General features: G+C 41.5%; 2 protein-coding genes across 2 annotated transcripts; both read right to left on the bottom strand.

Annotated features, from left to right (window-relative positions):
- Nucleotides 1–313: 313 nt before the first annotated feature.
- On the bottom strand, nucleotides 314–4,780 carry LOC115194182 (gamma-aminobutyric acid receptor-associated protein). Its single transcript, XM_029753644.1, has 4 exons — nucleotides 4,535–4,780; nucleotides 1,597–1,675; nucleotides 1,381–1,499; nucleotides 314–1,230 (listed from the first exon to the last, which is right to left on the bottom strand). Exons 1-4 carry the CDS (start codon nucleotides 4,622–4,624, stop codon nucleotides 1,150–1,152), a joined length of 369 nt encoding a protein of 122 aa, XP_029609504.1. The 5' UTR covers nucleotides 4,625–4,780; the 3' UTR covers nucleotides 314–1,149.
- Nucleotides 4,781–6,331: 1,551 nt separating this feature from the next.
- LOC115194181 (CTD nuclear envelope phosphatase 1A) lies at nucleotides 6,332–18,487 on the bottom strand. The gene is made up of 8 exons (XM_029753643.1): nucleotides 17,741–18,487; nucleotides 14,763–14,829; nucleotides 13,120–13,238; nucleotides 10,358–10,429; nucleotides 10,092–10,208; nucleotides 9,830–9,941; nucleotides 7,670–7,754; nucleotides 6,332–7,559 (listed from the first exon to the last, which is right to left on the bottom strand). The coding sequence occupies exons 1-8, from the start codon at nucleotides 17,843–17,845 to the stop codon at nucleotides 7,499–7,501; spliced, it is 738 nt and encodes a 245-aa protein (XP_029609503.1). The 5' UTR covers nucleotides 17,846–18,487; the 3' UTR covers nucleotides 6,332–7,498.
- Nucleotides 18,488–18,890: the final 403 nt, after the last annotated feature.

Genomic DNA, 18,890 nt, shown 5'->3' on the forward strand with positions numbered 1-18,890 from the left:
TTCTGCCCAGGCGTTCCTGACACCTGCCAGATCTTACAACCTCTTAATAGGGATTTTACGTATCAGTTAACATGTTACAGCAATTTGTCAGTTGATGATGTGGTACGCAACCATTGGTTGATGCATGTCACATCTGAGCAGGGTAATGTGACCCGTCTTTTTCCTCCCTACAGCTCACGCTGAGCTATGTGATGGTGGGATTGGTTATCTCCACAGTGAGTGCAGTCTGTGGTGTGATCAATGTAGCGATCAAAAGGTTTCCATTTTGAAAGCTAATAATAATAATTTGAAAGCGCAGGTGTGAACAGAAGAATTTAAATGTATGTTCTTTATTCAGGCTCTCTCTCAAGACTATGGTCACGGAAACCATTTCAATATGTTCACATACAGCAAAAATACACAAAAAATGAAGGCAAAAGACTGACAGTTAAGAACAGACAGGAAACAGTTAGCTTTTTGTCACATTTTATCATGTATGATCATGAGTGGAGAGGCGCCAGTAACGCAGCTGTATAACGAGTTCCAACTTTTAAAAAAGGAAACAAAAAATTGCTTTACAATACCTCAGAAATCAAAAAATAAAGTACAATAATCATAATAATAATCAAAATAATATATTTTTTAACCACAAAGCAGAGGGAGGATGATTGTTCAGTTCGAATTCTATTCTACTCCAGTCAGATGTCAAATACACTACGTCTTCAAAGTATCTTACCAGCACTACTACATTAATAAAACACGTTACATTTTTTCATTGCCAAATGGAGCAGAATTTAACCTATCACGGTAGATCCAAAGGCTACCTCTTTTCTTACCCCTCATCTTTAGAATAACTGGTAACATTGCCCAATTCTAACAGTCATTTCAAAATGGCATCTGTTCTCTGTTTCAGCATGATCAAAGCACTAAGAAAACTGGCTTACGGGACCATTCAACCGAAATCCCGATCTCGAAGACCTGGAGGCAAATAAAATTCACACTGTAGGAATAGTACTAAAGGGGTGAAAACAGAGGGATAACAGGAGGGGGAGTGAAAGTGCATCTGACATCTTTGCTCTGGGAACTCCAGGCTGCTGAGCTGGATATAACATTTGAATAGACACAGGGTGTGGTTTGGGGGAGAGGACTTGGTTGAGGAAGGGAGGAGGTTCAGATTTCTGTTTGGTTGTCTCCATAGACACTCTCATCACTGTAGGCAATGTAGAGGAAAAAGTCCTCTTCATGGTGCTCCTGAAAGAGAGCGAGAGAGATCGAGGTGTTAGTGTGAGTTGACAAAACAGGAGGTAGGGGAGGCTTCCCTGAATTGCATCCCAATCCCCACAAGGAACAAGCAGCAGAAAAGTGTGAGGAGTGTAAAAAAAATAAAAAAAATAATCATACCTGGTATAGCAGGCCCATGGTGGCGGAGGTGGGTGGAATGACGTTGTTTACAAAGAAGAATAAGGCGTCCTCTGCCCGCAGGTGGATTCGTTTTCGGATGAGGAAGTAGAACTGGCCCACTGTAGTAGAGGTAGAGGAATTGAACAATTACAGTTCGGAAAAGAATGGTCTGCGTTTGTGATACATGGGTGCCACTGTTCTAACAGTTTAAGTTACCTGTGAGGTCAGAGGGCACGAGGTACTTCTTCTTGTCCAAATCTCCTATCCTTGCTTTGGGGGCTTTTTCCACAATTACCTCAAATAAAAAGAAAAAAAATAGCATTCAGTATAGGCCTAAATATTGTGTGGCTATGTATCCAACAATGTGAAGTTAGTTGACACGGTCAAAAAAAAAAGAGCCTTACTCTTTACATGAATAACTTTTACATTCATAGTTAACTTGGTCACATACGCTTGCACTATTCAAGCTTCTTTGTTTCACATTTCAAGGAAAAGGGGATCGGAGACCTGCGATACCTCACGGTGCGAGGTGATTTTCAGAAACCATGGTCCATTGGCTTTGGTTCATTTATTACTTCTCCATTTTGATTCCACTGCTATTGTGACGCTGACAGGACAGGATTTTTGAGTGGGGAGTAGAAATGAAACCAAATCTCACAGAGAAAGAATACGTCCCTGTGCTCTAAGGCCAGTGCATAAAACCTGCACCAACTCTTTTTACAGATTGTTTACGCCATCTTTAAATTTGGATAGTTAGGCCTTACAAATGAGGAATAGACATGTCGTTCTGGGAGGATTATCAGAACAAAGTTCTGGACAAGTTTGTCGTACTCAAGCAATCCTTGAGAATGAAGGAAGGAATCTATTGACATTTCTGCCCTAAACATCCTAACTAGGGATGCATGATACATCGGTGAACATATCGGAATCGGACGATATTAGCTAAAAATGCCAACATTGGTATCGGCCCAATGTCTAGTTTAACGACGATGTGCAAAACTGATGTCAAAGCTGACGTACATACCTATATAACGTAGGTACATGATGTAATGACACCACGTAAAATTGTGCGTTACACGTGCAACACAGAATTCCTAACCTAGCCCACAATGTCTGCTGTGTGGACCGAGCAGTCAACAAGTCGAGCAGTCATTTGAAAGAGTAAGAAAATTTCAGCTAGACAACTCAAATGCGAAAACCATTAACGCCAAGATAGCGGAATTCATTGCCCTTGACAATCAACCGTTCTCTGTCGTGGGTGATGTTGGCTTTTGGTATACACTACCAAGTGCCCTATTTTTCAGATGTTGCACTACCGTAGTTACACAGTAATAGCGTCACTGCTATTAGCTTACTGACATACATACTATGGAGAGCCGTTTGGGTCTTTGCGTGTCAAAAAAGATACAAGTCAAATAACACCATTTGACGTGTTAAATAAGCTTTTACATTTGACACACCAAATAACACAGTCATATTTTAGAATGTTGTGAGTTCTGAATTTGCACGTGCAAGCCAAGAGCCACCACTACTATCAGTAGCACTGTCAATGCTGTATAAAAGTCTGCAAACAAGCAAACACCAGCCACGAACGATGTGTTTACAATACTGCGTTGGTAATAAAGCATTATTTGTTAGACCGCAACTTCTGGGGTAGCTAGCTAGCTTGAGCTTGGTACCTAGCTAGCAGCAATACAACCAGCCTGAAAACAATGACCAGTAGAAATTGCAGTAATATTCATTATATTTAGGAATCCTTGTGAGTAAGTATTAGCTAGGTAGCCACTTGTTGTTCGCCTATTGAAATTGAACTTCAGTTTATGAAAATGAATAGCTAGCCAGCTACTTACTTACTCCTGTTGGCCAAAGCTAACGTTATAAGCAGCCAGCTAGCTTCATCTGGCTAGTGAGGCTCGACCCGACCGGGTTGAGTTGTGAAGCTAGCCACAATAAATATTAGGCCCAACAGTGGAATTTGTGGTTTGCCTTCAAAATAAAAGTACGTCTTTGAAAGTGATGCAGAAAGTTACAATTGGTGGAATCATGCCATAGTTAGACTACATAATGTTAAACAAGGTTGGAATGTGAAGCAATTAAATGGGGTATCAGTCTACTCGGTGACACCCACAGAACACAACTATGAAGAGTTTACGCAAATATTAGCATTGTAGCTCCTATTGCGGGACTGTGAAATCACCTCCCCAGTCAGCCTACTGTGTGTAATGACATTCATATTGCACTGTACAGCTTAACCTAAGGATTGGGGATCAAGGAAATTGGGTATATGTCTACTCAATACCCAATATATTTTTCCCCCAATGTCCTTCTCAGAGTTATCGGACTGAAAAACATCCACGCAGTATTGTTTTTCCTCTGGAATAGTGTTCAATACACATAGGTTGAAAATAAATGTGGCTCAATTCACAGTTGTTTCAGAGTCCCGCAATAAGAGCAATGACGCTAATGTTCATTGTGGGGGGGTGGGCACACGGTGTGCGGGGGACACGGGGTCGACTGTAAACAACCTACCTACAGAGGGGCCAAATGAGAAGGACTGCTTATTGACACCAGCTGTAGGCTATTTAGGGTACTATTCTTTCAACACAAACTACCTTAAACTGTAAACATAGAAGCTAATGAAACATTGAATATTAGATGTCATGTTTCATTTTGACATAAGCTTGGTAGCAAGTTAGCTATTAGCTCCTATTGTTTTATAAGGATGTTAAACTAGCTAACGTTACCCGTCTTATGAAATACGGTGTCTGACTCCATGGACTAACAGCAAACATGTTGACAGATTGCTAGCTAGTAAAAAAATAAAATCCCATTCAATGTTGAATAGAATTATGCCTAGTCTACTAAACTGCGACGAACACGGTAGGCCCATAAGAAGCCATTTGTTGTTGCCAACCCACATACAAAAGCTAACGCGATAGCTAGCTAGAAAACTAATACAACTGCCCTGCTTTGGTGTCGTTATGAAAATACACCAAAACCAAACAAGACATGGCTTGAGCGGTTATCACGTTAACGTCATCTAATTGGGATGACTAACATCAATACTAGTTTTAATATCCAAATGCTTCCCTACTGACTTTTGGGTAGAAAAAAATCATTTAACGTTAGGCTGTTAGCTTAGCTAGTTACTTACAGGCACCCTGTCCGGATACTTCTTTCTTATTTTCTCGCCCTCAGACCGTCTCTTTTCAAATGGATGTTCCTCTTTGTATTGGAACTTCATTGTCAAACGAATGACAGGGTGTCGATCTAAGATATCCGATTTGGGTTCCTCAAGTAACAATTCGATGGCACACGGGTCAAGACTGTTGTTTTGCTCGGATTCTTTCCTAGTACGACTGCAGCGGAAGGATACAATAACAACATATGACGCGAAAGAGAGGTCTGTACGTCGAATAAGCTAAATAGTTTAGGCTACGCTCATGGAGCTTTCAAGACAACTGGGAACTCTGATAAAACGATGTCAAATCATTACATCAGTGATATTTAGGTCGGAAAGTCGGAGCTCTAGAAAGAAGCCGGAGTTCCCGACTTGGAATTCGAGTCGGACATATTTCTTTCCCTGAGTTCCCAGTTGTCTTGAATACCCTGAAGTCAGATATATCCAAGTTCCCAGTTGTTGTGAACGCGGCATCCGTCGCACGGCCGCATTAAAATGAGTTGTGAAAGTTTGAACGCTGACTTAAATATTTTGTAATATTCAGCAATTAATCGAACTGTAAGGGTTCTTTAACAAATTAGCAATCATTTTGTTTTCATAGTTTAGTTGCAATATATATATATATATATATATATATGTATAAAAACCTGATTTAACGGAACTACTTTATTTTGACCAACCGGTTGTGATGAGGCAGTTGTCATATGACCCATCACTGCACTTTCCGTGGCGTGTTATTGAGTGTAGCCAGCAGCAAATTCAACGGAGACTGCTGAATTTAATTGTGTTTATAGTGCAGAGCTGGAAATAATAGGTTGTGGGACTGTAATAATTCCTCCCAGTGTCTAATCACACTTCAAGGTGGGTGTCAGGTATCAGTTTGATTGGGCAATTGCACAAGTGGTCACATGCTTGTGAGTTATAGGTCAGCTGAGGTGGCTGCTGTTGATATTCATTTTTGTTTTCACCTTTATTTAACTAGGCAAGTCAGTTAAGAACAAATTCGTATTTACAATGACGGCCTAGGAACAGCGGGTCAGAACGACAGAGTTTTACCTCGTCAGCTCAGGGATTTGATCTAGCAACAATTCAGTTACTAACCCAACGCTCTAACCACTAGGCTACCTGCCGCCCCACAATCGTCACAGTATCCTTACAAGTAGTGTTGTCAAAGCATTTGAAAAGTTAAACTATAAAGGGTATACCGGTTCCATAAAATAATATGTTTATGACCAGTTTTTAAAGTTACCTTAACTTAATACGCCCTACATCACAAATTCCAGGCTCCTAGCAAAGCTAGTTCTTTTCTCCCTAGCAGTTAATTGATTACCTTATGTCATAGATCAGCCAGCGAGTTAACTCCCTGACTGGTTACTAAGGTTCAAATCAATCTCTGATTAAAATATGGGAACCAGTGTGGTGGCCCGCCTGGATATGAATAGACCTGCTATGTCAACAGGTCAAGCAGCTGAGACAACGATGGGGAATGGAGATCGTGATGCAGTTACTCATCTTACCACTTGAGGGCAGCGAAGTGTAAGATTTGGCAGTGGATCTTATTGCAAAACAGAATGTTACCAAAATTACTTTGTCCTATAACAAAAATGGAATGTCAATTTATGGAATTTCGGTCTCAATTTAAAACTGGTCCCCCTTTCCTGAGCATTCTGTCATACAGTCCCACAAAATACAAGCAGACAAAACACCACAACTGGGATGCTTTTTGAGAGCACCGTGATTCTGTTTGAAGTTACAAAGGAGAGCCAGGTAAAAGTGGTCAATACTGACAAGTGTTTTATTAGTAACACAGACCTGGGGACTGAGCCAAAAAGAAGCAGTCTTGACAAGACTGAAATTGTTCAAATGTCATTGAAAAGACAGGCGCAGACAATGGAACCAATACGGTCAGGGGAACAGGAAACAATCAAAAGGGCTGCTCATTCTGCTTCAAATAGAAAACAACAAAGTAAAAATCCAGAAATGAAGTGCAAATCTCAAATTGAAATGTATCAGGCATAAGATTTTCAATAATGGAGTTGTCTATGTCATACTATACATCATGGTAACTGAAAGATGAGAAATTGAAATATTTTTTTAACCATTATTTTCTTTCATAAGTTCTTCAGTCCATCCTTACATCCTACAAGGGGTTTTGGAGGAACAAGTTTGAGATAAATGATCATGTCTAACCAACAGTCATTTGATTAAAAAAAATAAAAATAGACTGCTTTATACTTCATCCAGAGAGGTCTGTGTTGTGTAGCAAATCTTCATTGCGTAGAACTACCTGTCATAACTCGATCATTGGTACCCCCGACACATGAATTACCCTGGTTGATTGACAGGGCCTATATTCCCCCAATCAAAACTATCATCCTCCATCTAATCCTGTCGTCCGGTTCCTCTTGGCCATCTTAACAGAAGTAAAGTCCAGTACCAAGTTGAGAAAGAGAGAGTAAAATAACAGGCGTCGTTAGAGGTGCAGTCCAGACTAATGACATGTAAGAAAAAAAGGATGGAAACTTGTCTAGTTCATTGCCTTGCTGTCCCTATTATTTTTGTAACGTCAAAAGTTTAGCATGACGAACAAATGTGAGCATTCTCCCAACTCATGTACAAAAAAAAAACCTCAGCCCCATGCGTACTTACACAGAGTCAGTATTAGGAACTAAGGCAGAGAGACTCCATTTAGTTTTTTCAAAAATCATACAAGAAAAAGAAAAAAGCTGGCTTCCCCCCAGTCATTTGCTGGCTCTCCAGATCTTGCTCCGTTCATTCCTTGTTGGATGTTCTGCTTTGACCCTTCTCTCCTCGTCCTTTTCTGAGAGGGGTGAAAGGTCCACTGCGTGGTAACGGAGGAGCGATGGGAGCAGGTAGGGGGAAGGGGTATAAAAAAAAAGAGCCAATCAGCGAGACCCTCCCCGCAGAATCAGCCAATCACCAGAGCCTGTGCTGGTGGAGGTTTCGACTGAGGACGGATCGGATGTCAGCGGTGAACCTAGCAGACATTTGTAAGGGTTATGCATTTCTCATGCTACCAGGTAACTGGAAAAACACTGCTACAGTGCAGGATCCTCATCCATACATCTGAACACCTGAAATACTCACCTAAGTGCATCTAGCATAGGCAGCAGGTTAAGGAGTGCTGTGTCACTAGGGTCGCTGAACCAAGACTTGATAGGTATTGCATTGTCTGGAAGGTAAATACAGAGATTCAAAACCAAAAGAAGGATAGTAGGAGAGTTGTGAAACCTAATAATTGGTGTGGAAAACCAGGCAAGGACAAAATGATCTGCTGTTGAAAAAAAATCGACAAAACATTACTTGTATTAATAGAATACAGGTGATTGCTCCTTGGTAGCTGCCAACTTACCTTGATTCTCACAAGTCTGTCACAAGGCTAATCACGGTTTCTATAGAAAATGGCAATGTTTGAATTGGTGTGGTTTGTTCGCTTAAAAACGCGCAAGAGCTGCTTGGCAACCTTCCACTCACACCCACCAAGTAGACAGCAACTGGTTTGACAACATCTTGACATTTAAAACAATCATTACAAGCTCACCTAGGCGGATATCACCTAGAATGATGTACAGTTGAAGTCGGAAGTTTACATACACTTAGGTTTGAGTCATTAAAACTCGTTTTTCAACCACACCGCAAATTTCTTGTTAACACACTATAGTTTTGGCAAGTCAGTTAGGACATCTACTTTGTGCATGACAAGTCATTTTTCCAACAATTGTTTACAGACAGATTATTTCACTTATAATTCACTGTATCACAATTCCAGTGGGTCAGAAGTTTACATGCACTAAGTTGACTGTGCCTTTAAACAGCTTGGAAAATTCCAGAAAATGATGTCATGGCTTTAGAAGCTTCTGATAGGCTCATTTACATAATTTGAGTCAATTGGAGGAGTACCTGTGGATGTATTTCAAGGCCTACATTCAAACTCAGTGCCTCTTTGCTTGACATCATGGGAAAATCAAAAGAAATCAGCTAAGACCCCAGAAAAAAAAATTGTAGACCAACAAGTCTGGTTCATCCTTGGGAGCAATTTCCAAACGCTTGAAGGTACCACGTTCATCTGTACAAACAATAGTACGCAAGTATAAACACCATGGGACCACGCAGCCATCATACCGCTCAGGAAGGAGACGTGTCCTGTCCTCCTAGAGATGAACGTACTTTGGTGCGAAAAGTGCAAATCAATCCCAGAACAACAGCAAAGGACCTTGTGAAGATGCTGGAGGAAACGGGTACAAAAGTATATATATCCACAGTAAAACGAGTCGTATATCGACATAATCTGAAAGGCCTCTCAGCAAGGAAGAAGCCACTGCTCCAAAACCTTCATAAAAAAGCCAGACTTCGGTTTGCAACTGCATATGAGGACAAAGATCATACTTTTTGGAGAAATGTCCTCTGGTCCGATGAAACAAAAATAGAACTGTTTGGCCATAATGACCATCGTTATGTTTGGGGGAAAAGGGGGGAGGCTTGCAAGTCGAAGAACACCATCCCAACCATGAAGAACGGGGGTGGCAGCATCATGTTGTGTGGGTGCTTTGCTGCAGGAGGGACTGGTGCACTTCACAAAATAGATGGCATCATGAGGAAGCAAAATTATGTGGCTATATTGAAGCAACAGCTCAAGACATCAGTCAGGAAGTTAAAGCTTGGTCGCAAATGGGTCTTCAAATTGGCTTAAGGACAACAAAGTCAAGGTATTAGTGGCCATCACACAGCCCTGACCTCAATCCTATAGAAAATGTGTGGGCAGAACTGAAAAAGCGTATGGTGCAAGGAGGCCTACAAACCTGACTCAGTTACACCAGCTCTGTCAGGAGGAATGGGCCAAAATTCACCCAACTTATTGTGGGAAGCTTGTGGAAGGCTACCCGAAACGTTTGACCCAAGTTAAGCAATTTAAAGGCAATGCTACCAAATACTAATTGAGTGTATGTAACTGCTGACCCACTGGGAATGTGATGAAAGAAATAAAAGCCGAAATAAATCATTCTCTACTATTATTCTGACATTTCACATTCTTAAAATTAAAGTGGTGATCCTAACTGACCTAAGATAGGGAATTTTTACGAGGATTGTCAGGAATTGTGAAACTGAGTTTAAATGTATTTGGCTAAGGTGTATGTAAACTTCCGACTTCAACTGTACATAAACATCTCATCACAAAGTATGCATACATTTGTGTTGTGCGAGCGTGTGTGTGTCTGTGTGCGTTCACGCATATGTGTATAACCTCACCTGGATGACTCCGGTAAGCTCCAGGCGAGTTGTCCAGGATGACAATACTAGACAGGTCTTTGTGTACGACAGACAGGTCTTTAATATAACTACCTAGATCCAACGTGCAATGCTGCAGACACAGGAAGAAGACATAGAAGATGTAAGCAGATCGTAAATAAATGAGAAAGGGGAAATGAGGTCACTAATACGGTACACTGTTTTCACAAAGATGTGGATGGACATAAATCAGTTGTGTTCATATGATAGGGGAGAGTAATACCTGTCTGTAGTATCTGCGTTTCAGGATGTTCCTGTTGTTGTCCAGCTTGTCTGCCACTGCCGAACCATAGATCTCCATACTGGCCGTGAATACTACCAACTCATACCACTGGCTGACCTGGAGAGGGGTCACACACACAGCGAAGGATACATGTTAAGCTCACGCCATCATTTACAGTCAAAGAACTAGTCAAACAGAGCACAGCATTGTTGACAATGACGTACAAAATAGAACTCACAGTTCACAAGGACAACATTTTTACTTACCACTTCTAAAAAGAAGTCAACGTGCGGCCTTTTATGTACAAAGAATCTGACAGGGTGCTTGTCAATGACTACCTGCGAGAGAGAGGAAACGGATGCAATACTTATCTAGATTCATGGGCTCCAATATGATACAGGAACGATACCAGTGTTTTCGCGACAGTCATTTAGGTGTGGGCTGCCACAATATGGAACATGGAAAAATATTTCTGCGGAGGCGCACTTAAAGATGCTAGAACAGTCCACATTTACTTTCTCTGCAAACAATATGAGTAATGAATAGAAAAATCAGACAACCCCATAGTAGAATAGTTGATGTATTTACCTAGTTGGCTTGCTGTTGTGGGTTCTCTGCAAGATAATATTCCTCTCAAAAGCACATTCATGTTACAAGTGTCATAGGGAGTGAGGGAAACATGCATGCTGACAAGCAGTCAATGCACATCAATTCTCACAATAGCTGGGAAAACAGCTATAGCAGAACTTTTGACTTCACCCCAGTCTCAAAATCAAATGGTTTTGACAGTTTGGAAGTTAACGAAGTGAGCTTCTCTTTTCCTCCTGCTACAGCCATGCAGTGCGACTCACAAAAGTGACTGCGATCCTCGTTATTAAACTATCAACTATATTCAGCATATGTAAAGAAATGGCCATATACAGTGCATTCGGAAAGTATTCAGACCCCTTCCGTTTTTCCACATTTTGTTGCATTACAATTCTAAAATGGATTAAATAAAAATCCTCAAGCTACACACAATACCACATAATGACAAAGTGAAAAATGAAATTTTAGCAAAATGATAAAAAATAAAACAGAAATGTCGTATTTACATAAGTATTTAGACTCTTTACTATGAGACTCAAAATTTAACTCAGGTGCATCCTGCTTCCATTTATCCTCCTTGAGATGTTTCTACAACTTAATCAGAGTCCACCTGTGGTAAATTCAATTGATTGGACATGACTTGGAAAGGCACACACCTGTCTATATGAAGGTCCCACAGTTGACAGCGTAAGGCCAGAGCAAAAACCAAGCCATGAGGTCGAAGGAATTGTGCGTAGAGTTCCAAGACAGGACTGTGTCGAGGCACAGATCTGGGGAAGGGTACCAAAAATGTGTCTGCAGCATTGAAGGTCCCCAAGAACACAGTGGCCTCCATTCTTAAATGGAAGAAGTTTGGAACCACCAAGACTATTCCTAGAGCTGGCCGCTGGCCAAACTGAGAAATCGGGGGAGAAGGGTCTTGGTCAGGGAGGTGGTAACTCTGAGCTCCAGAGTTCCTCTGTGGAGATGGTAGTCCTACTGGAAGGTTCTCCCATCTCTGAAACACTCCACCTTTATGGTAGAGTGACCAGACGGAAGCCACTCCTCAGTAAAAAAAAGTCACATGACAGCCCGCTTGGAGTTCAAAAGGACTCTCAGACCATGAGAAACAACATTCTCTGGTCTGATGAAACCAAGATTGAACTCTTTGGCCTGAATGCCAAGTGTCACAAACCTGGCATCATCCCTACGGTAAAGCATGGTGGTGTCAGCATCATGCTGTGGGGATGTTTTTTTAGCGGAAAGGACTGAGAGACTAGTCAGGATCGAGGAAAAGATGAACGGAGCAAAGTACAGAGATCCTTGATGAAAACCTGCTCCAGAGTGCTCAGGACCTCAGACTGGGGCGAAGGTTCACCTTCCAACAGGACAACAACCCTAAGCACACAGCCAAGACAACGCAGGAGTGTCTATCGGACAAGTCTCTGAATGTCCTTGAGTGGCCCAGCCAGAGCCCAGACTTGAACCCGATCGAACATCGCTGGAGAGAACTGAAAATAGCTGTGCAGTGACGCTCCCCATCCAACTTGACAGAGCTTGAGAGGATATGCAGAGAAGAATGGGAGGAACTCCCCAAATACAGGTGTGCCAAGCTTGTAGCGTCATACCCAAGAAGACTCGAGAATGTAATAGCTGCCAAAGGTGCTTCAACAAAGTACTGAGTAAAAAGTCTGAATACTTATGTAAATGTGATAGTCTTGAATTTTTACAAATTGGCAAAAAAAAATAATCTAAAAATGTTTTTGCTTTGTCATTATAGTGTGTAGATTTGATGAGTAAAAAATAATTTAATCCATTTTAGAATAAATAACAAAATGTGGAAAAAGGGGTCTGAATACTTTCCGAATGTTTACCGCAAAACTACCAAAATTAACCTGAACAATCAAAATAAAATCTAATATAGGCTAAGCCCCAATCAGCAGGATGCATATAGCCAGATGAGATGTGTCTCCGGTAGCTTACTTTTATTCCACTAAAACACCATTTTCAACAACACATTTGATAACATTAAGCTAGCAAATTATTGTCAATCAAGCCCAATATCAGGAATAGGCCTACCTCTCTTTGGTCAGTGCAAGAAGCCGCGCATAGAGCGCAGTTTGACTAGGCTACTGATATTGCCAAGGGTTTTTCCGGGATACAAAATTATTTGTAGACCAATAACTGTCAACACAGTTACATGTTTATTTCGACACTGAAGGAGAGGACGCATCAGTTGTCACAAAAGATGAGGTATTTTTGGAAGGTAGAAAAAAAGTTATGAGCAAAAACTGTTAGTGAACCGACGATTTGGAACATTTGAATCGCATTGCACATTGGTTGAATTGTTAAATCCCTAATGCGCAGCATGCTTGTCTCTGGACCAGAGGGTCACGGGTTGAAGTTCTGATATGACTACCCCCCCCAAATTCACTTTGTGTGCTTGTGCATGTGTGTTTACCTTGAGGATGAAGTCTGGTGGTGTGCCGGGTCTCACTGTGGGTCTGAGGACCCCGTCGTGGTGAGAGTGGATCAGCGTCTCATCTAGATCCAGCACCAGAATCTTCCTCTTCACTGCATCTAAAGGACCAAACAAACACATACACCTGCTTATTACATGTTCAATACACACACACACGCACCTCACCAACAGTGGCCTTGCGGTTAGAGTGCGGGGTTCACTCCTGGTCGAGTCATAAAGACTCAAAATATGGGACCGGAAGCCTCTCTGCTTGGCACTCAGCAATAAGGAGATGGATTAGGGGTAAGGCCCTGCGACAGTCTAGTGTCCTGTCCACCAGGTTGTGTACATCAAGCTGCCTCACGGTACAGAAACAAGAGATAGGGAACAAGCATATGGGCTGCTCTGGCTCAGACAAGGCTTACTTAATACACACCTTGCTATACATCTAACCTATAACACCATAAAGAACATGAAAGATGGTCAGTAATACTGATGATTTCACCATCTTACACAAGTGACAAAAAGGTTTCTTTGTGTCAATGCATTCACCTACTTGTTTTGCACTATGCTAGCTGTTTGAAGCGCCCACATGCTTCAACAAAAGGTATCGGGTTTATGTGATGCGAGATAGCAGAGCAGGTCTGTGCTACGGAAAATCCCTTGGAAGAGACTGGGGTTGCGTTCATACTATTCAGCATTACAGGAACTGAAATGAAAGCTGCAATATGTAACTTTTCGGGGGACTTGACCAATTCACAGTTATAGATCGGTTCTCATTGAAAGCAAGTCTAAGAAGTGGTAGATCTGTTCTGTCTGCTATTTCTATGCTTCCTGTTCTTAAGTTTAGTTTTTGCATCTTTTACTTTCGGTTTTGTACACCAGCTTCAAACAGAACATACAACATTTTTGGTTATTGAAAATATATTTCAGTGCTTTAAATGGTACAATGATAATCTACAATTGCTTGTTTTGTTACAAATTGAAATTAGGCTAACTACTCGAATTTTCGCTACCAGGAAATGATGAAGCGATTTCTGCTTATTGCTCCTTTAATAATGGATTTACAGAACCGTGGATCCACATTTGTGAAAGTATGGTCCCCCTGTTGTCCTTTATTGAGACAAGCAATAAAACAGTAGTAGTCAGAACTCCTAGGTCCCAGCAAGCACCTGTGTTTCCTGCACATACAGTATGTTGTCTTTGAAGATGTAAACAATTAAATGCCCACCACTTTGCTGTACTAGCTGCTTGTACAGATTGTATCCGTTGCGGTTTCATTGCATTTAGTTTTGTGATCATGTTTTTTCCTGTTTGTCTTAATCATTATCAATAAAACAAAAAATAACTGAAAAAGTAACAAAGCTCTTTCTTTGAAGGCATTACTGAACAAGGACTTTACTAAATAAAGACAACTGGACTCTGGCAACTGATGTGTAGATACCATAGACCAGCTGAAACCAGAATGAAAGTTGAGGAAGCTATAGCAAAGAGCAGAGGCATTATGAGGTCATGTCAGTATGTTTATTCATTCTATTTCTATAGTTTATAACATAATGATCAACTGGGCAGGGTCCGGTTTCCTGGGATCGAGGAATGGCAGAGGGGGTCAGAAAAGATGACAGAGCAACAGCAGTACTCACTAAGTCTATTTCTGGAGATGGGGGACAGTGGTAAAGTGTCATACCGCACCGTCTGGTACTGGATTACCTGAAACAGAATGAGAGAGATTAAACATACTTGTTCAACTCAGCCAAAGACAGTCACTCACAGACACTAGTGTTTGTTACATTTGTGAGCATAAATTGCATGAATTTGAAGGCAGAACAGTGGGCAAAGTTTAGTTACTTGTGTCTTGGCCATGGTACAGAAATAACATTTTAAATTAAAGAAAAAAATAATAACAATAAATTGAAGCTTGGTAAATGTATTACAAGCCGATTTATTAAAACCCTCGTTATTCCATTGTCTGCTCCCTACATGGGAAAGCCTAATTGGGGAAAAGTGTGGTTATGGAAAATGTAGGCCTATGTCTACGTATCCTTGGCAACATTATTCCCATGACCAAACAAAAGCGGCAGGGTCAGACTAGACCTAGGCCCACGACCACTGCTATCCTTGGGTGCATTTCAAAAGTTTACAGTGCGTTCCTCTACTTCATTTAGGTCTCAGCACTAATTAGTACTGTGCTTACACCTGTCAGGGCACATGACAGACCTGTTAGTAAGGATCCCCGAGTAGAGGGAGCCATATCAGATTTAGACGCACCGATTTTCCCCACTCCATTCATTCATTGTTCCCTCCTTTTCCCCCCTAATCAGAGTAGACAGTTTTTTGCCTCTCTGTTCTCCATAAGGGCTAGGAATAGGGGGCCAAGTGAAAAGAGAGACTTGCAGGGTGACTGTCTGCGGCTGCCAGGTTGTTTTGTCCGAAACCCTTAGACGACACCCACTGCCAGATCCCTGTTCCATGCCCTGTGGCGCTTGGCCCGGCCTAGCCTGTTTATAAACAGCTGGTGGATGTTATGGGGGAACCCACAGACCCACTTTCTGTACCCCCTAGGGCAGTGGTATTCAAAGTCGGGGTCGCGGGAGAATTGCGTTCAAACTTTTTTTGGGAACCAAAAATTAAGAGTACATGTTATTTTATGGGACAATATACAAACGTTGAGAATTATATATTTTTTTTTTTTGTGGGGGGGGGTGGGGGGGGGGGGGGGGGGGGGGGGGGGGGGGGGGGGGGGAGAGAGATACATTTACTCAATAAAATTGTATGTATGTATTGGTTCTCAGAGATGAAAATGTAATGAATAGAAGGTTGTTGATGTACAAATCCAAATTTACAGATTTTAACACTGTCATTATATATTTGGGGTAGCCAGAATGTCAGGGGGGGGGGTTAAAAAATGGGGTCCCTGCTGAAAAGTTTAAATACCACTGCCCTAGGATGTTGTCTGGATATAACCCTCCCAGAAACCCTCTCCAGCCCTCCACTCCTCTTGAAGATGCATTTATGTCATAGTGTTGTCTGTCTTGAAGATTATGATGCAACTGGCTTATCATATGTCTAGCACACATCAGATTAAGGACTGGTAGCATATGCATGTGTTTATGCTCCATAATCCAATTGTAGTGATGACAGCTACCGCCCACTAGGTTCTCATTGTAAACCTAATTTAGCATACCAAATTCTAATAAATTAGCTTATTTGTTTATTTGGATTCCAATTAGCTTTTGCAGATGCATCAGCTTCTTTTCCTGGGGCCCACAAAACATTACAAGTAACAAAACAATGATAGATAAGGACAGTCACAAATTCTAAATACAATGATAAACAATACAACAAAAATAAAGTGCGTATTAGTGTCTGTGTGTGCATGTGTTTGATAAACTTGTTGATAAGCTGAATCAGGTTAGTTACAACTGGGGCTGGAGCGAAAACCTACAGCAGGGTAGCTCTCCAGGAACATAGTCTGAGAACCCTGGTCTAGGCCTAGCCTATATAGCTACAGCATACCTGAGTCTCTATTGTATGAATGGGCAACCTGGTTTAGCTAGACACCTAGGCATCATCACATTGGTAGCTGGGAGTGGGAAAACCTGTAATATACTCCAGAGAATTCCCAAACTGAGAATTCCAAGCCTTGGCAGTCTTTCCACAGCATATTTTGGGCGCACAACATGACCGATTGTTCAGGAAGAAATAGGTTGTTACATTGTGAAACAAATTATGATTTTATTCATATACAGCATTTCACCCTGAAATGTTCCAAACACTGTCTGCATCCCACTGACTAGGCCCTGAGTGATGTATCACTGTTAGGTAATACAATTACAAGCGGTAAACACTGGAGCTTGACTAAAACACAACATACTTAGATGTAATACCAGCACTTCTCTCTCTCTCTCTCTCTCAAACAAAGTCAGAAACAAAATCCTTTGATAATGTGGCATCAAGTTTACAAACAAGTATATAATAAACAAACCATATGCCCCCACCCAACTGGACTGTGTGCATTATTTGGTGGACAGGTGGAGCCTTTGACACCTCAAATGTCAAGTTTATATTTGGGGCATCAGCGAACCAGTGACCAGAGTCTTGTGGGTCCTGTCCATATATCAAGGGCATGCAAGACCCCAGTCGAACAAGAGCCTTCCTTTGTCATCCTAACACTCACATCACACTACAGTAGAGGGCTACAAAAGTAACCCAGAAACATGAGCAGTGGCATTTGATTGTCAGAATGAAATGTCAGAATCAAAAGGATTTGATTCTGACAAAGGTTTTGTCTGTTTATTTCAACGGAATCCTACAGCCCCACCGGAAGCACATTCCCTGTCAAGACTTTCCACCAAGTGCCATTGTTATCTATGGCTCTGATAAGGGCCATGTGGCCATTGGGAAGTGGAAGCATGTTTGTAAACTGTGAGATGGTTGTTTCTGACTTGAGGTTAGTTTTGTTTTAGGTTTGTGACAGGGCCATGACAGCAGTAACCAATGCATTTGAATGTCATGTCTGTCTCTCCCCCCACACACACACTGACTTACCCCAGACAATGTAAACAAATGTGCAAACAAACAAGAGCAGTTGGTTTTGCTATTTAAAAAAATATATACTCACCGTGCGTAGGTGCTTCCTGAGAATGTACAAGATGAATCCCCATATTCTGGACGTTACACCTAGGAAAGTGCGGATGCCAAGTAGACACTGGCGGGTCTTCAGCATGTCGGCGACCACACAAGGACCCACACAGGAACAGGAGGTCGAAGGGGCTACAAGTTAACCCGCTCAGCTAAATTGACCAATGTGGTTCAGGCTAGGGTCCAAATAGTCGAATCGGAATCCGTCCCTACAACCTCAACCTCTCAAAAACGAACCAAACGCGTCCAAATTAACAAGAGTAGATCGAGCAAACGTGTGAGTGCCTCTGCACGCTTGCTGCACAACTCTCATAGATTTGAATGCATTGACATTGTGTAGCAGAATAATTTGAATATAAAACAAGAGTTAAAACAAAAGTAGACTCTTGCACGACGTTTGATATCCAATAGCAATTTGGTCAGTGACAGTGGGCTACCGACAAGCTAGTTAGAGTCAGAATATACCACGCAGCTCGTCTCGCCGACAAGCTAAGCTAGCTGCTAGCTCGGTAGGGTGACCACCTTGAACCCTGGAGAACATTAACTAAAAACTTTCGTCCTTCGAAATTTGAAAACAGTAAATAATACTCTTATTTTATCTGTGGTATTTGAAGAAAAATTATGTCTGAAAACTAACAAAAGTCAAACAGTCACCATGAAAACTGCTTGCAGTTCACAGCAAATCCGGAATCGAACTGCGAGCCGCCATCGCCGTCACTTCCGCGGGGAGAAGTGTTCGCAACCTGATTCGAACCTCACGGTTGCGCGCAGCACGTCCCCGTGGAAAGCAGACACATTAAAAGTAAACGAGTAGATGGACAGAATTTTCAAACCTGTGTATTCTCTTTGGTAGGTGTGTGGGTTTTCCCAATTTCTAAAACAAATACATTTGTTGTATTACCCTGAATAAACATTGAAGTGATGAAATATGATGCAGAAGTCAATTCAAACTGTTTAAATTGTAATAATGTATGACTATTCCCTGGCAGTGATGTTGAAGGTTTTGGGGAATTCAGTTGCTCCTTTCTGGCATAAAATTGGCAAGACTACAAGAAACAATTTTAGGTTTATTTACAAGTCTATGTGATTTCATGTAGCTTGTATTACGGTGAGTTGGGTCTGACTCGAGA

The sequence above is a fragment of the Salmo trutta genome, chromosome 5 (genome assembly GCF_901001165.1).
Source record: "Salmo trutta chromosome 5, fSalTru1.1, whole genome shotgun sequence".
Classification (NCBI taxonomy): domain Eukaryota; kingdom Metazoa; phylum Chordata; class Actinopteri; order Salmoniformes; family Salmonidae; genus Salmo; species Salmo trutta.

What these genes read in the sequence shown, in the direction of transcription:
- LOC115194182 (XM_029753644.1), bottom strand. Translation starts at nt 4,624, where the DNA reads ATGAAGTTCCAATACAAAGAGGAACATCCATTTGAAAAGAGACGGTCT. An exon ending in AGTATCCGGACAGGGTGCCT is followed by an intron (nt 1,676 to 4,534) that starts GTAAGTAACTAG and finishes TTTTTATTTGAG; the next exon opens with GTAATTGTGGAAAAAGCCCC. An exon ending in CGTGCCCTCTGACCTCACAG is followed by an intron (nt 1,500 to 1,596) that starts GTAACTTAAACT and finishes CCTCTACTACAG; the next exon opens with TGGGCCAGTTCTACTTCCTC.
- LOC115194181 (XM_029753643.1), bottom strand. Translation starts at nt 17,845, where the DNA reads ATGCTGAAGACCCGCCAGTGTCTACTTGGCATCCGCACTTTCCTAGGT. An exon ending in CATCTCCAGAAATAGACTTA is followed by an intron (nt 13,239 to 14,762) that starts GTGAGTACTGCT and finishes TTGGTCCTTTAG; the next exon opens with ATGCAGTGAAGAGGAAGATT. An exon ending in CACCAGACTTCATCCTCAAG is followed by an intron (nt 10,430 to 13,119) that starts GTAAACACACAT and finishes TCTCTCTCGCAG; the next exon opens with GTAGTCATTGACAAGCACCC.